The sequence below is a fragment of the Centrocercus urophasianus genome, unplaced genomic scaffold (genome assembly GCF_019232065.1).
Source record: "Centrocercus urophasianus isolate 14NV4802_14NV808 unplaced genomic scaffold, USGS_Curo_1.0 seq_10, whole genome shotgun sequence".
Taxonomy (NCBI): domain Eukaryota; kingdom Metazoa; phylum Chordata; class Aves; order Galliformes; family Phasianidae; genus Centrocercus; species Centrocercus urophasianus.
The window spans coordinates 3,604,623-3,624,173 of record NW_024884142.1 but is presented as its reverse complement, the minus strand read 5'-3'; the positions used below and the strand labels follow the sequence as shown (position 1 = coordinate 3,624,173).

Genomic DNA, 19,551 nt, shown 5'->3' with positions numbered 1-19,551 from the left:
CACCTGAAGAATACAGTCTCAGATTCAATAAACAAATTCAAAAATTCTGCGTATTCGCTGTAATTCTCTTATTAACTTGCAGCTCCATCCGTCATAACAACCAAAACTGAGCTGCTTCCCAACAAACCCTCACGCTTCCCTGCCACTTTTAATCAGCTCTAGGAGTAGCTTAGCCACAGAATAAATTGGATCAGTTTGTTGTTTGATCTGACTGAAAACTAATCCTAAAGTTAAAGAAGTAAAAGATTAAGTTGGATTCAATAGAGAATCACAAATGACGGAGCTAACATAAAAGAGAGCAGGAATGAGAAGTTAACACGAGGGGCACAGACCTTCTCTTCTTTGCAACAGCAGGGCAATTAGAGCTAGGTTTAAGTCAAATGTGAAAACACATGGAGAGGGATAACATTATACACAGCACAGAGAGTCAACAGGATCAGATGGATTCAAACAAACATCTGGGAGAGACGCATCTGTACATAGGAACTGACCTTTTTGCACAATTGCTACATAACTAAAACTGGACAGAGGTGGGATGGATGGAGTTTTCTAGAATTGATTAAGCATTTTGTACTGGACAGTCACTGAACAAAGACTACAGCAAACAAACAAGTCGTGCAGAAATGTCTATGAGTAAGGAAGAAAAACATCGATCTCCCTCTTCCCACTTCAGGGCTGAACCACTGGGCTACACTGCTCCTAACATGACTTCTATGTTGGCTGCAAAACAGCACAGCTTCTAAAGAAAAGGGGATGTCCTTCATGGGAAGGGAAAGATGCTTATTTCAGTTCTCTCATGCTGAGGAAGATCTAGAATCCCTTTCTAGGCAGTTAGTCTAACTACTTAGTTTCCTAACTATTATTCCTATTACATTTTAACAGCACTTACCCTTTGGAACTTAGGCATCAGACCCCTCTAAAGAATTTGCACTCTTAGTTGTAAACTGAGAGAAAAGCAAGCACCTTAAGTCAGAAGCAGGCAAGATAATTGGATACTCCTCTGCTCAGCATTTCTACCACACAGCAGCTTTCCACTCCAAGGGCAGACGTCTTCAATTCTGTAGCCCTTTCCATTGATTTTGAAGACAGCTAATTTCATTATTAAGGTCCTGATTTTTTGGAATTTGAAAATGTACAAAAAGCTTTCTGAAAGGTGCCTTACTTTTCAGTAATCATATACTTAAAAAGATTTAACATGCTATGCCATTAAAACAACAGCAACATATAAAAGGATGATACTCTAAGTTTGCTCTGGCCCTTCTTTCTCTTCCTCACTCCTCTTCACTGTTTCATCATAATACCTCCTCCCTGAAGGAAAGAAGCTCTGTATTTTAGAAACGGAAAACACCTGCTTTCATGTCTAATCTTCTGAAAGAATAGTAAATAGAAAAGGTACTTGATCCATGACTGTATTACTTTGCCACATGAAAAAGCTGAGACACTTCTTAGTGTCTAAAATAGGATACAGAATCACAAGAGACAAGTAATCCCACTTAAATCTGATGGACAGGAAGCGATCTGACACGGAAGAGTAAATTGTTTTCACATAAGCCTGTTCACATCTGCAAAATCCAGAGAAACCACAACTAATTCAGTCCAAAGAATAACATCTACCTAGCTCCAGAGTTTGATTAAAATGTCTCTGGAGATGTTTGCTCCATGAAGAGCAAACACGAAGAGAAGAAAACCATCAGGCAACAGCAGGGACAGCTGAACTGCACATGGAACAGCTTCCAGTCCAGCAAAGTAAGGAATTCACTTTTAAACAATCAGCTGTAACTAGAAGCAATTCAAGTGCTGTTTCAGCCACCATTAAGGTAAGTTAGGAGGGAGGCAAGACAGATGGCTGATGTCCCACACCCAGCGGTGAGGCAGCTGGACAACGCTCTCAACAACATACTTTAACTTTTGGCCAGCCCTGAGGTGGTCAGGCAGTGGAACCAGACGATCTCTGAAGGTCCTTCCGACTGAACTTCTTTGTCACAACACGGTCCTGAGTGTCAGCTCTCTGCCTCTTCTCCACTGTGTGCTGATCAGGCCGTTCTGTGCATTACACTGGGCATGAGTACGTGTGAAAGATGGTAACGTAACAATGTCAGTGCTCCTATGCATATGTAAGATGATATAACCCAGTCTGAGTGATATTTCCTTAGCAGATACCATCTGTTGTGTTTCCATTAAAAAGATATTATAAAAGAAGGTATTTAACCACCTGTAATTTATATTTAGCTACTCACAAAAGGACTTTGACAGAAAGCCTGCAAGCCTACGTTGGTTAATTTTTTGGTAGGATGGGATATAATGCCAGTCAACGAAGAGAAAATCAATTTAAAGGCTAGCAAACATTAGCTGCTCTGAAAGACCCTATAAACACAGCAAACAAAGGAAAAAGATGCATTAGACAAAATAAAAGAGGAAAATTAGGTAGAGCTTTAAGGTGTAACCATCCATCAGAGCCTGCAGGCAAACATTAGAAAGCTAATGACATAATTTGAAAACCAACAGAATAAAGGGTATTTTTTGTGAACTCATCTTAAGTGACTGGTTTAGAGCCAAACAACGTAAGATTTGTAGTTCTTGAGGAAGAAAGGAACGTTGCATGATTTCACAGCTACTTTGTCATTAGAAGATTAGCATTGCTTTGTAAAAATAATCTTATAAACCGTTATAAAAATTAACAATGCACAAAAATAGTGTTTTAACACACATTCTCAGATGCATTATTGAAACACTCTGTCAACTACTTCACATCCTTATTAGAAATCTTTCTTCTTCAGTACCAATTTCCTGCCAGGCTGCAGCCCAGGAGTCCTGCAGGATACCAAAGACTCACGAAACAAATGTTTATGCCCTGTAGGGCTCCAGGTGTTTGCTACTCCAGCAAGAGGCACTCCGGCAAAAGCAGCGTTACTGTCTGTTCTGTCTGTAATAACTGACAAGGTCACTCAGAAAAATGTAGCTCAGACTCATGGTAGTCAAAAGCACTCACTTAAGAGGAGGCAGGAGCACAGTAACACCAGCTGGTCTGTTGCAGAACTTCCTATTATATCAGAAGGCATTTTTCATGAGCATTTGTGAAATATCAAATAAGGTGACTGCCTTGTATGAAGGACTGATTAAAAGTTTGACATAAAGCTTCAGAAAATATTGTATTTGTTTTGAACTCAACGTAGCAATTTTATAGCTTGATTAAAAAAAGAACAGCCTGAAAAATTGTTCTAAAAAGAAAAGAAACAAGAATTCCATAGAGAGATAATATAGTTTTCACAACCCAGAAACAGCCTTCTAATTATCTTGGGTAAGAAATGTTAATTTTATTCACACAGTGTTTATTTCTTTAACTATTAATGAGTAAACTATTAATAAATTCTAATTAATTTATAAGCAGGACAAAATAATTACTTCATTAGAAATTATGAACTGGAATCCTGGAAGAACTTACAGAGATGTAAATTACAGCCTCTAAAGATTGACGAGGTCTCCCCTCTCTACTGACCTCAACAAGGCAAGTTGAGCACCTGTAAAACTGAAACAACTGTACCTCCTCCTGCCATAAGCACCAACTGTGATAAACAGCATGATATGCTGTATATAAAAACCCTGACTATATACAAATATCTATACAGTATAAGATCAATTTGTGCAAGGAAATATTTCAAGTTATTCTATAAAGCTGTATCTTCAAAGGTTACAACAAAGGAAAGCAATTATGATAAAACCTGCACAATGTAATCCAAAAATGTTTCATTTACAGAGGCTGGGTTCTCACTCTCACCTGCAATCTTTAAAGTCAGCTAACTTTAAAGGAGTCTTAAAGGAGTCACATCTGAAAAAAGAAGTTGTATCTTTGGCTGTGTTCACACACTAATGAAAGACTGGTTTGTTACATTTGAAGTACTGAGACTACAAAAATTCTTCAGGACTCAAGAATGCAAACAACCCCAACCTCAAATATTTGGCCTCCTATGAAGATGAAGGCTCAAAAATCTAAGATTTTCACACATGAATTCACACTTGCAAAGAAGATTGTAAGCCTATGCACCACATCGATCAACCGACACTGAGACGAAGCAGAGCATGGAAAACTTACTTAAATTGAAGGAAAAAGAGAAGTTTCTTACATATTGTTTCACCTCTTTAGGACAACTCAAATGCAGTTGCAATAACAACATCATCTCTTCAATTAAACAGCATTTCTCTTTAACTGCTTTTAGTCACTGGAGAAGATTCTTTTCTTTCGTAGAGGCAGTTCTGGGAGACAGTACCGGGGGAAAACAGAAACTGCTACCTTGATTTTAATTACATTATAAACAATCATGGACAGATTTAGAAAGCTTACGAGCAGAACACTAGAAAATGAAAAGGAAAAACTTTAAAAGGAAGAGTTAGAGATGTACACACAAAGCTAATTTTGACAGTCTGAGCGGGATCCATCTCATCTAATTGCAGACATCTCTGACAGAGACAAGCACGTTTAAGCTGGTTGCCCTGGGCTTCTTTGTAGCCAACGCAGAGCAAATAGGCCCCATCTAGGAATCATTCACTAAACTTATTTTAGATGCCAGCTGTAGAAATGAGATGAAATGTGGCCTATAAGTCCCCGACTCCTTCTCCTTCCACCCCAGTCCCACCTATTAAGTGAAGTCCTGGATAGTGGCAAACAGTAAGTGATGCAGACAGCTGATGGTGGATGGGAGAGGCAGGGAGGGATAACAACCCCTACACAAAATCACATAATCTGACTTCAGTGCTCACCATTTATCTTTTTTTCCCCCTACAACCACTGCAAAATTTGTGTATTGAATTCCCCAGGCATTTTTATTCCTGAAGATTCCAACATGTGACAAGAGAGCATCAAACTGATGAACAAAAATTATGAGGCTAAAAAGTATCACAATATTTCATATTCCACAGGACAAATAAGTCACTTATCAGAGCAGGACAGTCTACACTTTAATGACAATCTGCAATACAGGACATGAATATTGCAGTACGTTATTTGACTCAGCTGATTTCCTACTACGATCAAAAGGCCGAACAACAAAACAACCACAAGGTGCTTACCAATATCGATGTATTTTGGGTCCAAAGGAGTGCCAATAGAATTGCAGAGAACCAGCACATACTGTAGGGAAACAAACGTGTTATTAATACCACATTTTTCTGTAAGTTAGTAAGCTGCACAAGGCTTTCAGTGAAGGCGTATCTCACAGCCCACATTTCACGCAATCTAACGCTGAACAGCAACAGAAAACAGGAACACCATGGCTGCAGAAAATATAAAGACGTTTAAGCATGATTGTAATGGGGGATTTGCCAATTAACACTGTAAATGAAGCCAAGCACAAAATAGGAAGGTGATCAGCTGTTTTAAGCAGATAATCAAATCTATCAGACAGAACACAGGATGTAGGATGTACCACCAGTGGGGTCCACAGATAAGATGCTGGTGAGATGGCCAGTCTCACCTCAGCTGTGGAGAGCACAGACTGCACTCTGACTGTTTACCAGCACGACAGACACACCAGTATTTTCTCAGCAACTCAACTCTTCTCTGGTTGTTCATGCATAGGATAGTGTGATAAACTGCAGCAGGCCCCTAACTCCCAGATGTATGGGCTCCTGTTCTACTCTGAGGAAAGCTTACTTGATCACAAACCTCCTGAGGGCTACCTTCAGGGGAGAACTGGGAGTGAGGCCATTCCTCCACACTACTCTAACAGATGCCACAGACTGGTTTTGTTAGTTTTGCCCTTCTTGTAATTCTACTTTGGAAAGCTTTAATCAGCACAGATAAATCAGGAAGATTAAAACAAACAAAAAAAAAAAAAAATCAACATCTAATTGATTGCCTTCAAGTGCCAACGCAGTTTTCTAGATGTAAACCAAGGATTAAATAGCTTTATCATGATTACACAGGGAAATGAGAATGTTTTGAATAAGAAATGTGAAAATTAACTAGTGATTTCCACTGCAGGCTCTTTAGACTGAAAGAACAGTTTTGCTAGACTTGAATCACTCAAGAGCTGGCATCCTGATTCCCTAGGAAATGGAAGACTGTTAGTTGCTCATTAATTCTTTCACTTCCCAACCAATTCATGTAATTGAGATAGCAGACCATTGCAGCTGTACAGCTTGTTCCTTTGAACTGATGGATTGATAGCTTTTAATAATAAGAGAATGGCAGAATGCATAGAATTTAGAGCTTCATCTACTGTCTGAACTATGTTCATTCAAAGACAACAATATGAACAAGGATTTCTTCCCACTGAGTTATATTTTTTCTTATGCTGTCATCAAAGAAAACACCTCAAAAGCATGACTTTTATTTATTTGTTAAGTTAAACTTTCCACCAGCATTTCCAGTTTTCCCCTTTATGTGGCCCCTGCAGAGCCCTTTTTAACCTTTCTACCTGCATACTGTTTGTTTCTGTTATATCTACATTAATTCTTCTTCAGCACTCACTCTATTTGATTTCTCCTTTACGCCTTTTTTACTTGTTTCTGAGACTCTCTGTCTATCAGAGACTACCAAGGAGTGCTGGAGTGACAGTATCCAAGACAGACTGCATGAGCAACACAGCTGGTGGGTTAGGACCAAGGACAATGAAACTGTCCCATTTCACTGAACAGAAAGTTCACTGTGGTTATCAAAACTGAGTTCTTCATAACTAATACGCCTTCCTCTCACAGTACAACAGTTCCTGCCAAAATCCATCTTGTTTGCCCCATCAGCTACTGCTATCCATTCTGTACTCTTGAAATCACAATTCCATCCCCTGAAATCTATTGCAGAATAGGTGTGTTTTTCAGAAAGCATTGAATGAACTGCTACCAAAAGGATAAACTTGTTTACTTCAGTTCCTAAAAGCTGCCTCCCACGTAGTATTAATAATTAGACTGAAGCCATTCAGAAAGAATTGAAAGAAACTTACTATTCCACAATTTTCAGGTGATAAACGCAATCTCTTATTTATACTCCAGGAAGCTACACTAGATCCCACCTCTCTTTACTTCACATTTTAAAAATGCAACCCAAATTCACATTACTTCATACTCAACTTCACCAAATGCCTTTGTTCACACGTATCATATTTTCAGATCATATCACACACCATCTACTGCACACTCCAACGAAGCAGCACTAAGACATCTTTACCGTTGCACCAATCGACTCCATCTCATGCTCCTCCTTTGTAAGCGATGCATAAGTGATACAGAAAACAATTCAGAACTGAATCCAGTAAGAAAAGCTGTGTGACAGTAATATTAATGTTAACTGAATGTATATTAACTAAAGGATTTGTCTATCATATAAACTATCACAAATTAAAAAAAAGAGAATTTTGTAATAACAGGCATTTGTACCATCCAAAAACTGTCCCTTTCTTACATTCCATTTTTCCATTTCCAGCTGATCAAGTAACTCTTAATGTTCTGGTCTTCTCCTACTTTTTGTTCTGCTGTGGAAAAATACGTCCAAAGCAATAGTAATCCTGAAGTCTGTGGCTTTTGTGAAGTTATTAGTGGCTGTAAGTAAAGGCAGTTAGTAGGTTCTGAACATTTTAGCTAGCACTTTGGTTCTTGGCTTGTTAGCTTCATGGGGTTCATTTTATGTAAACATGGAGCCTGTTCAATGCCCTTCTGTCAAATGACAGTTAATCACAGAATCATAGAATCGCTCAGGTTGGAAAAGACCTTAAAGATCATCGAGTCCAACCACAACTCAACCATACTACCCAAACTCCAACAACCCTCTGCTAAATCACGTCCCTGAGCACCGCATCCAGATGGTTTTTAAACGCCTCCTGGGATGGTGATTCAACCACCTCCCTGGGCAGCCTATTCCAGTGCTTAACAACCCTTTCTGTAAAGAGGTTTTTCCTGATACCCAAACTAAACTTACCCTGGTGCAACATAAGGCCATTTCCCCTCACCCTGTCACACACTGAAAAAGATTCAGGATGTTTAATCTTATTTCATTTGTAAAGCACTGACACATACACTACAGTATTTCAAACGACATTTACAAAGAAGTCCCTACCTGAGGTTGATCTTCATCTGCTTTGGTTGCTAACACACAGAAATCTCCATAGGTTGTGATGGAAATCAGGCTCTTGACATATTTCACATACTTCTCGTTGTTTTTTGTGTCCCAGAACACAACACAGTACTCAGGACGGTCAGGTCGGGTGTACGCATAAACCACCGTGTTGGAGCAGTAACCCCACTGCCAAGAGAAATTACTTTGAGCAATTCTACAAGAAATGGGATTAATTCAACATATGTTGTTTCATGAATGTATTCACTTCATATCAGCACATAATACAATCACTATTTAATGTTCTTTACCTGTCGTGCGATGAACTTGTTTATGAAAAGAATGGGAAGAAAGCCCTGGCAATACGTTATTTGCACACTAGTAGCATGGAAAAAGAAGCCTTCCCATCACCAGAAACTGACTTGATCAGAATTGGAGAACTATTCCCAAAATGAGAAAAAAAACCTTTACTCCACGTTTCTTCTTGTTCAGAGAGCACAGAAACACTCGCTGCGATGACGGCTTTTACCATGAAAATGCTTGCTTTGACAAGTAATTTGACAACACAACATTCACTTCCCAATGGAAGATAATAAACACCTCAAACAGTGCACTTCCTGAAGCAGTCTAAACAAGCAACTATGTTAGAGCATTGAAGTAACTTCTATCCTTTCTCCTGTATTAGTAACATGAGAAAAGCCCTCCTGTTCCCCCAGAAGAAACATTCATATAAGGAGGAAAAACGGCAAAATGAGAAACAGAACATTCAAACATTACAAAAACTCAACAAAATTATAGAAGTGAATAAAAAGCCTTTCCAACACACCAGAAACTGAAAACACATCTGGAAGGGAGGTGAAGCTGACAGGCAAACAAGACACAGAGAATCACTTATGGATGATGATGGCATTGTGCAGAAGCCAGCAGAACTCTAAGTAACCAGCACTTACTAGAGGGATGAAGAAAACCTGCTAGAGAGCTGCCCAGAAGGGTTCTTACATTTTACATGTAATGAAACTACTGTTAAATCAATTGAGAATCTACTTTCTCTTCTTATGGCAACACCTAAACACTTGGATTATGCATAAACAGGTAATAGGATACTAACATTTCATCTCCAGGTCCATTCCAATCCAGCTGGAATACATGACAGCTTTGAATCGCTGTCATTTAACATCTGTTACCTTTCAGATTACCCAGTTATTAAAATAAAGTTATCAATACAACCAGATAAAAGTATACTGATGATAAGGCGCTGCTCACTGGAGGATGACACACATCATCCATCACAAAAATATTTCATGTTGAAATTGAGTATTCTAACAAGTACAAACTGAGTAGACTAACAAGTTAGAGGTTATTTGCCACAGAAATAATTTGAGCTCATCTTTTTTCACTTTAATAGGGAGAGGAAAAAAAGAAATAGCTTACAAACGCAGCGTACTGGCAACTGGGAAATGAAAATATTAATATGAAACTATGAATAGGAATTACATCTATCAGGTTGCACCATTTCCAGCGTTTAACTCGCCTGGTTCTATTAAATCACCACTACAAAGTAACAGAAAAAGGCTCAAACAATTCCCAATTTAACACTCTGCTCATCCACTTCAATCAAACAACAACGAAAACTGTGAAGCCCTTCTTGGAGCCTTACTTAAGTGACAGCCTCAATCACTGCCAAATTCAGAACCGTGCCTACTTCTGTTAATATTAACAAGTATACATTTCCTTGATATGAAATAAAACCACAAATTCATTATTTAAAAAAAAACAACTGCTAAGTCATTCCATCACCAACAAAGACATTCCTGTCACTAAAACTTCAAGTCATAGCACCGATGAAATAGAAATCATAAATGAAGCACCGGTTTATTTGTTGGGCTTTAAAAAAATATGCAGCCATGATACGACTGGGTCAGAAAGCTCTGTATTGGAATTTCACTTAAAATATCAATTTGAATAAATCCAAAATCTAGAACGAGTTACTGATCACAGACAGGAAAAAGCATGAGCAATACTACCCCACATTAATTTTTGGTGGAGTCTTAATCCAAATTCCAAACAATTACAAGTTTGGTTTGCTTGGTTGTTTTCCTCAAAGTTTGACATTTTTCAGATCTTTCATTTGAAGGTATTCTGTTTTGTGTAAACAACTGAAAATAAGGACTGACTCTATAGCTGACTATGGCACTGAGCTGGTACAAAGTATTTTTAGTATGCTTCAATAAACACTGACCCAACCAAGCCATGGAACAACTCCAACAGGAAAGAGTGAAAGTGAACCCATGACACAACCACGAGACTTCTGCTCTTCAAACCTTGGTCTCTCACAGTTTTAGTGTTGGACTGCTTAGCAGTGGGAATAAAATGTTTTGCTCATAGAATGCTCTCATCATTACCTAGGTCTGTATCCAAGCTTTGTCTGTGGAAAGCTGCTAAGCAATTCAAGAGAAAGCTCAGCAATGAGATCTCAACTGTTGACTGCAATAGGATGCTCCTGTGCTCTACTAACGCTTCTGTTTGTGAAGCCCATAGAAACTAATCTCAAAGTTAAAAAAAACAAATAAGTACATAAAAAAGAGTCCATAACACCATAATTTGGGTCTCTCTCTTACGGTTTTTACAGGATGTAAAAAACTATTCCTTGCCCAATGAAAAGAAAAATTGTCAGTATAAAAAAAACCTACCATATTTTCCACTTTCCATGAATAAATTCTCCTCTCCAATTAGCTTCAAAATCCATTTATCACCTAACTATCCTTTTATCCTCTATTTAAGCACCATCTTCTTCTTTCAACTAAATGTGCTAGTCAAATTAAGTGCCACATAACCACTTACCTTGTAATCTGGCCGAATGTTTGCAAAATATATGTAAGAATCAACAGCTAGTGCAATTTTCAGTCCACCTCCCTCCCAAGATAAAGCTGATATCTGCTTGCCAGGAACTTTCAGCGTGCGTAAGTGCTTGTTTCAAAACAGGAAAAGAAAAATAACACTGAATATCATAAGAAGACTGCCCTAAAATACATAACAACAGTGCTGCTGGTTGATGAAATACAGGCTTGTACATCTTCTCTAGAGTAGCCCATAATAATTCACAAATTAGCACACACATGCTAATGAGGTTTGACAATTTGATAAGTATTACAATAAACCAATTGTGAACATGAGCCAGCAGTGCGCTCTGGCAGCTCGAAAGGCAAATGGGATCCTGGGCTCCATCAGGAGAGGGGTGGTCAGCAGGGACAGGGAGGTGATCGTCCCTCTCTACTCGGCTCTTGTGAGGCCCCATCTGGAGTACTGTGTCCAGGTGTGGAGCCCTCAGTACAAGAAAGACATTGAGATTTTGGAAAGGGTCCAGAGGAGGGCGACTAAGATGATCAGGGGGCTGGAGCACCTCCCCTATGAGGACAGGCTGAGGGAGTTGGGCTTGTTCAGCCTGGAGAAGAGAAGGCTGCGGGGTGACCTCATTGCAGCCTATCAATACCTGAAGGGAACCTACACCCAGGAGGGGAGTAAACTCTTCAAAAGGGCTGACAACAGCAGGACTAGGGGAAATGGATCGAAGTTGAAGGAGGGAAGATTTAGGTTGGATGTTAGGGGGAAGTTCTATACAAGGAGAGTGGTTAGGCCCTGGAACGGGCTGCCCAGGGAGGTTGTGGATGCCCCGTCCTTGGATGTGTTTAAAGCCAGGTTGGACAGGGTCCTGGGCAACCTGATCTGAATGTGTGTGTTTGGTGGCCCTGCTAGGCAGGGGGGTTGGAACTACATGATCCTTGAGGTCCCTTCCAACCCGGGTGATTCTGTGATTCTGTGATTCTGTAAACCACACCTCAATTTTTTTAATTTTCTTTTTGCCTCTTCAGAAAGGGAAATATTTCATTTAGATGCTACATTTTTAACAATTGGAAAAAAATAAACAATAGAGAATGACAGCATAACTATTTTTTCTTTTGTACAGTAATCTGAATCACCTTTACTATTTCAGTTACTATTGACAGAATTGCTCAGGTTGGATGATCATCAAAGATCGTCAAGTCCAGCCACAGCCTAAGCATACCACCCTAACTCCAAACCACGTCCTTGAGCACCACATCCAGATGGTTTTTAAACACATCCAGGATGGTGACTCAACCACCTCCCTGGGCAGCCCATTCCACTGCTTAACAAGCCTTTCTGTAAAGAAGTTTTTCCTCATATCCAAACGGCGCTGATAACTGACATGACTCAAGTTTCACTGACAGTAAGTGTATGAATTATATTAGTCAGCTGACCTTTAACTACATCTGATAGGTTAGGGAGATATTTTTATTCATTTAAGCTATGTCAAGGGCATACACTGAATCAGCCGATCGGTACACAATTTGCAGTGAGGCAATGGACATTTTCTTTGTCTCTGTATCTCCCTCCCCTTCCAAAAAGCCTAAGTATTTAGACACGCATCTCTAATCTAAGAGCTAACAAACTTCCCTTTTCTATAGCACCTTCAGTTGAACAATGAATTAAATAAAAACTAATGTTTCTGAAAAAGATAACCATTGTCCCACAGACCATTTGTTTGAGGGAAACTTCTTGGTTGCAAAGTATATGGATGGATGTAATAAAGGACACCTCTACTCCTTAGTGTAATCCTTAGCTTAAATAAAATACACCTCTTTAGGGAGCAGAGCACTGATACTCATGCTTAGATCTAGCCCTTCTTCTGAAGGTAAGACTTCATGCCTAAAGGAACTGCTGCCAATAAGCCTACATAATTTAGTACCTAGTTCATGTGTCTGACCAGACACTATAGCAAACTGTAAATCCAATCCTGGTTACACCCTATTCACAGAAGACACCATCTTCCAAAACGTTAACCCACAACTTGACTATCACAGCCAGCACAAAACCAATCTAAAACCCAGACTGACTGTTGGCTTTAAACTCTAGCTATACAGTCTCAAACACCCGTTTCTAGAGATCTGGAGATCCCTAGGTCTGACACAGTGGAGAAAGACAAGTAAGTCCAGATTCACACATGCACATTAAGTTAGCATCTTCACTGCTGCCTAAGTGTTCTCAAAATTGATGAGAAATTCTTTACTCAGAGAGCGGTGAGGCCCTGGCACAGCTGCACAGAGAAGCTGGGGATGTCCCATCCCTGGAGGCGTTCAAGGCCAGGTTGGGTGGAGCCTTGGGAAACCCTCACAGGAAAAAGAAAAAACATGCTAAAATAAAGAAAATGAAGGTTTCATTAGTGTATTCAATATTTTTACCTCACCAAATGGAGTGTAGAACTGCACAACATTCACATCTTTATCTGGAGATGTTCCTTTTAGGGAGCCTGCCAGTGCCAACACACTTCCACAATGGTTCCACTGAATACACACTACATTCATACCAGTATCAATCAGAACAGGATCTGGGTTTGGAGAAATACATATTGAAAATCTAACGATTAGTAGGAGTTTTAGGTCAATAAAAGCTCAGTAATTAGCATCCCACATTCTGTGCTTACTGTGATCATTCTCATCTCTCATTATCTGGCATCTTCCATTCTCATAACAGACAGCAAGACAAGGACAATCTGGTTCAACGTAGCCTTCTGCACCATGGTACCAATGTATTCCAGCAATGCGGAAAGTTCCTGTTAAGTTCACCAAACAGCTCAGCTTCATTTTCACCTAGACAAGAATGGTTAAGTACTGAAAGTCAGGTATAACACTCTGTGTAGAGGAACTATTTATATCTACACAAAGAGCTTGCAAGAGACCAGATATATACATGCAAAACTGTTCTCCTGAGCCAAGGAAAAAGCTGGCATAAAAAATTTAAGAGTTTGAAACTCTTAAATTGAACTCTTCATTCAATGCTGGATCAGACATGAGAACACATCTTGTAATTACAAAGAAGTATTTCAGTTCTGGCATTTTAATTCTTTCAAAAGTATCCCAGCAAATAAACAGATACGCACAAAAGGCACTCACTACCACAATAGAACTTTGCAAAAAATAAAACTTTTGGTTGTTACTTTCATTATAAAATTGCAACTGAATAAATCTTAATCTGCATAAAAATGTTACACAGAAAACCTTGCCCTAACTGACCTCTTCCAACTAAATAAGTATGAAATAACCTACAAAGGAAATACACTTTTATGCATATTACAGTTAATAATTTATGATAACGAGCATGGACTTACAATGAAGTTTCCATTACTGTCATAAATGTGGATTTCTCCATTTGCCATTCCAAAGAGCAAGACTTTGCTATCAGAGGACCAGGCCACATGGCACAGGTGTGTACCTTTCAAATCTTTACCCCAAATGCGATTGCCTGTAACAGAGCATTGACTGTCCTTAATAAACATACCACAAACTAAGGGAAGGATGCAATCCCATACAAAAACTAAAGCTGTGAAAGAATATAAGCAACAACTTCTAAAGTAACCATTAATTGTATTTATATAGAGAAAGAGTTGCTATGAACCAACTTCTGGAAAATGAAAGCTATCTAACAAGACAAAATCAGCAAAGCTTTTACCATCTACAGATCCAACAATCACAGCTCCGTCTTCGTACACAATACAAATCTTCTGTCCATCAGCATTCCAGCTCATGCTTCGAACAACAGATTTATTTCTGTTGTTTATCATCTCTTCATACCAAGCACCTATTAGCAGTGAATAAAAAATTGAGTTCCACTTCTGATTTGATAATCCTCTTGCTGATTCAAGACTGATCACCAAATTTAAAGAATAAAACAACCCTCGATTAAAAGATATACAAATAGGATACCAATGAGATGCTAATCACATTTCTTAGCAATATAATTTCAAGAAGCTGCTAAAAACAAATACAACATAATACAGAAATACAAGAGTTTATAAAAATTACCAACAAATCAAAGTAGAAATTCAATGAAATGGAAAAGCATTTGAAGTGTCTGCTTTAAACAAAGATGGGATACAAGTTAATGACTCTGAAATGCAATAAAGAGCTGCAGAAATAGCCTGTTTTGGAAAGAAATCAAAGAGAACATTGTTCCAAAGTTTTTGTGGAACTTGAGAAAGACTATACCACTGTGTGAAACCCAGTGCTTTGGTGTGCTTTTCTTATTCCCAAAAAGATAGGAACAAGTAAGAAATAAGAAAGGGAAGCCAAAGTTTGGGAGGGGCCCAATAGGAAGAAATCTATGCTTACATAATTTCAAAAAAGACCAAAACACGCAGGGAAATAAACAGAAGAAAAAACTGTCACTGATAAAAATAAGTACTAAGTAATTTACAGATTCTTCTCCCAGACAAGAACCATAGAATCATAGAACGGCCTGGGTTGAAAAGGACCACAATGATCATCTGGTTCCAACCCCCTGCTCTGTTCAGGAGTCACCAACCAGCAGACCAGGCTGCCCAGAGCCACATCCAGCCTGGCCTTGAATGCCTCCAGGGATGGGGCATCCACAGCCTCCTTGGGCAACCTGTTCCAATGCATCACCACCCTCTGTGTGAAAAACTTCCTCCTAATATCTAACCTGAACCTCCCCTGTCTCAGTTTAAGACCATTCCCCCTTGTCCTATCGCTATCCACCCTTGTAAACAGCCATTAAGCTAAAGGAGATCACTCGTGCTTCTTTATTGTTCAGTACGCTATTTTTGTCCAAGGAAATAAAGAAAAAGACATTTAAAATAAGACATTTGTAGTGGTTTACCAAGCACAAGGCTAAAACTTGCTATCTTTTCCTTACAACTCTGCAGGACAAACACCTTTCCATAAGCGGCGCTACAAAAATTCAGACAATTACAATAAAAACTTGAAAAATGTTTTAAGCCTATTTTGACTTTTTCAGAAGCCTGAAAAAGATTTATTAAAATCACCAGCAAAGATCTCCCACCGTATGGATTATTATCCAGTCTCAAAGCTGTCTGCAGAGTACCTTTATATATGATCCACACAATGATGAGCCCGTTTTGATCACTGGTTGTTAATTTGTGGTACTGTTCATTCCACGTCACCACCTGCACCGAACCTAGAAAATCATACACTTTTTGTGTTTATGCCATTTAAAGAAGTTAAGGGAAAGCATGACATACAAACTGATTCCCTGGAGCTAACAGAAGTTTGTACTGCCAACTTGGATTTCATTTCAGACATTCTTTCTGTACCATACCTCTTTCAAAACTCTGCTAAATGCCTCTCTTTGCTCCTTTATTCACCCACCTCAGTAACTCCTTCTCCAAATTCTACTCCGAATATTGTTTCAGTATGCAACAACAAATCATAGTTTCTGGTGGTTTCTGACTGTCTCAGACATATTTTACAAAACCTTACTGTCCTAAGAAAGTTTCTTGGTGCTCTTTTCTTTTTCTTCTTCATAGAAATAGTTTGATCCTCAGTGGTGCTGTAGGTTTAAAACCAAACATCTCTCCTGCTTACCAAAAAGCACATTCTCCTCACTACTTCAAACCTTCAAGTCTCAAGAGGATCCTTCCTGCAAACGTTTGATTTGAAACACCTTTGAACAATTTCGACTATTAGTTCATATCAGTCTAATACTGAATGTGAATTTGATCACTTCAAGCATCACAATAATTCAGTTCTTCACCAGTGGTTATCCAGTTCCTCTTTATCCTTTCCATTTCTCTTTACTTCAGTCATAAGCTTTACCGACAATCGAAGATATACTGAATGGGGTAAATGTAACCTATTTCAGAATCACAGATATGCATTTAAAATACCACTAAATAAATTCTTCAAAATTAACCTTTTTATCATAATTAGGCCCCTAAAGTAACCTGCTATCAAGCTGCAAATGCAAGTCTTCATAAAAAGGTCATTTCTTCATCTAAGGATTTCAGCACCCCCATCTTATCACACTGTCCATAGATAATGGCTGTTTATCATGTGAGACTCCAATTCCTCCCTAATTTCCCTGCATTCAGTTTTTACTTTCAAGCACTCTATCCTCCTGCAACCTGTTTTCTAACCTCTCTGAACTCTGTCTATCAGCCAACAAACACTCTATCATTTGTCAACAAACGTGAAACGAAGATAAATATTTAAGAGAAAGATGAATTTGCTAAACTAACTGTGACTTCTTCAGAAAACATTAAGATACCATAACAAGCAGCATCCTCCACTTCAAAATAAATCTAAACACCTTTTCCTGAATAATGAACAGAGACTGAGGAATTTAGAACAAGTCAAAACTGAAGCAATAAAAAATTAGGCTGTAAGGTCAAAGTACGCAGACCTAAGCATGAAAAACTCATAAGCAAACTTTAAGTATTAGAGTTAGGCTTGGTTTGTGCAGCATGCATTCTATACCATGCACAGCACACCAGCCAGAAGAACAGGGATGACAGATCAGTTTGATTCTCAACCCAGTAATTCATTCACAGATCATGAAGGATTAACTTTAGGTATTTATTTCATCAATATTGATATCTTTATTTTACACTTTTAATTAAAGCTTTGAGAAAAAATACTCTGTACATTTCCCCAAATCCTGTATTTTTAATTATAATTTAAAAAAAAACACAAAATGCCCAAGACTTACCGCTATGGCCTTCAAGAGTTTGATTCATAGAAAGATTGCTAGGAGCTGCAAGACCCTTTATTTTTGCTTCATCTAAAAATAACAAAAATAACTATAAAATAAACCTAACAAAGTAAGGTTATTTCTGTATGCAACAGTACTTCAACACTAATGACCATTTATATGAATTAAATTATAAAGGCATATCTGTAGGATGGATTTTCCACCCCTCAGTTCAACATGTTTGTCACCCAAATCCAGATTGATCATTACACTTGAACAACTTCTGGGAAAACAAAACAAAACAAAGTAAAATCTACGGCTATCACACCAGAAACAGGTTTAAAAGAACTGGAGAATACATCAGATTTCACTTCTCTCTGAACATGTTTAACTTACTTCAAGGAAATATGCAACTTTCTTGCTAGAATAACAATATTTAAAAATAAACATGAAATAATGAAATTCATTTCAAAACGAATAAATCACAGAATCATAGAATGGCCTGGGTTGAAAAGCACCACAATGATCATCTAGTTTCAACCCCCTGCTATGTGCAGGGTTGCCAACCAGCAGACCAGGCTGCCCAGAGCCATGTCTATATAAAAACATCTATATAAAAATAACAAAAATGAACGTTATGCCCAGAAAGAAGATGCACTGGAAGTTCAGTGAGTGTAAAGCTCAATAAATAACAAGTATGCCAGGTAAGGCAAGCCAAAGGAAAACAGTGGAAAACAGCAGTGCTTCTGATGTATATGCAAATATATAACCATCTGTAACAGATTTAAAACATATGCAGTATTGTCAAGTAACTTCTGGAGAGAGTTGTGCTTTCAGAACTTTGAAGTGCAGTGCGTTCTGCTCTTTAAAGAAAGATTTTTCTTTTTTAAGTGTGAATTACCTGTCTGTGATTCTAATCTTAAAACTTTCAATAATCCATCCTCTCCACCACAGGCTATGAAGCCTTCTTCCTTGTTCCAGGAAATACATCTTAATCGGACGTTGCCAGGAATTGCAATCTGAAAACAAAACATTTTTTTATCCCTACATAGTACCAAAGAACCTTTTTTTTTTTTTTTTAATGTCAGAATATTCTAAGAATGCTTCAAAATGCTCATAGCGCAGAATTTAAACAGAATTATATACAGAAGTAAAACACGGCAACTCAAAACTTTAGAAAAGGGGAACACAGTGCATCTAATGTATAACCATGGAACAGTTTGGGGTGGAAGGGACCACTGAGATCACGCAGTTCCAAACCCTGCCATAGGCAGGGACATCTCCCTCTAGCCCAGGCTGCTCACAGCCCCATCCAGCCTGGCTTTGAATGCCTGCAGGAAGAGGACATCCACAGCCTCACTGGACAGCCCATTCCAGTGTCTCACCACCCTCACAGTACAGAATTTCTGCCTAATATCTAATCCCGCACGGCTGCTCAGCGCTGGGCACAGCCGCTGGGAGAACAGCCGAACGAACCCCCCGACGATCCGTCAAGGCCCCCCGAGCCGCCGCTCTCTGCAATTCCGCCCCCCACCCCGCGAGCCGCCCGCCGCCCCTCGGTTCGCCGGCAGCACCTTCTTGCACAGGTAGATGAACATCCTGGGACAGGAGGCGCGGCACGGCGCCACAGCGCTAACCTCCTTCGTTGCCCTGGCAACCGCCGCCGGAAGCGCACTCTTGGCGCTTACCTTCTACTTCCGGGCAGCAGCGGCCCGCCCCCTCCTCCTTCCCCCCTTTCTCCTCTCCCCCTCCCACCCCGGAGATGGCGACGGGGCTGAGGGTGGGGGATTGGCAGCTCAGTGTGTGCTCAGTGGCTACGAAACGATCCTGCTCGTACCTCTTTATTTAATAAAGACCATTCCACTTTTACATAAAGGAAAATCAAAAAGTGTGTGAATCCCACATCATATTTTTATAGAGAGAATTACCCCAGAATTGCCCCACTGTTGGCTGGGGTAAACGATGGAGGGCAGCAGGCATTAGACACA

General features: G+C 39.2%; 1 protein-coding gene across 1 annotated transcript in view; it reads right to left on the bottom strand.

Annotated features, from left to right (window-relative positions):
* The window catches only part of WDR35 (WD repeat domain 35), a 37,289-nt gene extending 18,073 nt beyond the window's left edge, over positions 1-19,216 (bottom strand). The window contains exons 1-11 of the mRNA XM_042826039.1: positions 19,138-19,216; positions 18,465-18,582; positions 17,582-17,653; positions 15,959-16,051; positions 14,567-14,695; positions 14,226-14,359; positions 13,542-13,707; positions 13,300-13,445; positions 10,883-11,008; positions 8,045-8,230; positions 5,065-5,125 (exon numbers count right to left, since the gene is read on the bottom strand). Of these exons, the coding sequence (XP_042681973.1) occupies positions 5,065-5,125; positions 8,045-8,230; positions 10,883-11,008; positions 13,300-13,445; positions 13,542-13,707; positions 14,226-14,359; positions 14,567-14,695; positions 15,959-16,051; positions 17,582-17,653; positions 18,465-18,582; positions 19,138-19,161 (1,255 nt within the window). The 5' untranslated portion in view covers positions 19,162-19,216. The remainder of the gene's footprint in view (positions 1-5,064; positions 5,126-8,044; positions 8,231-10,882; positions 11,009-13,299; positions 13,446-13,541; positions 13,708-14,225; positions 14,360-14,566; positions 14,696-15,958; positions 16,052-17,581; positions 17,654-18,464; positions 18,583-19,137) is intronic.
* Between the last annotated feature and the right edge of the window lie 335 nt (positions 19,217-19,551).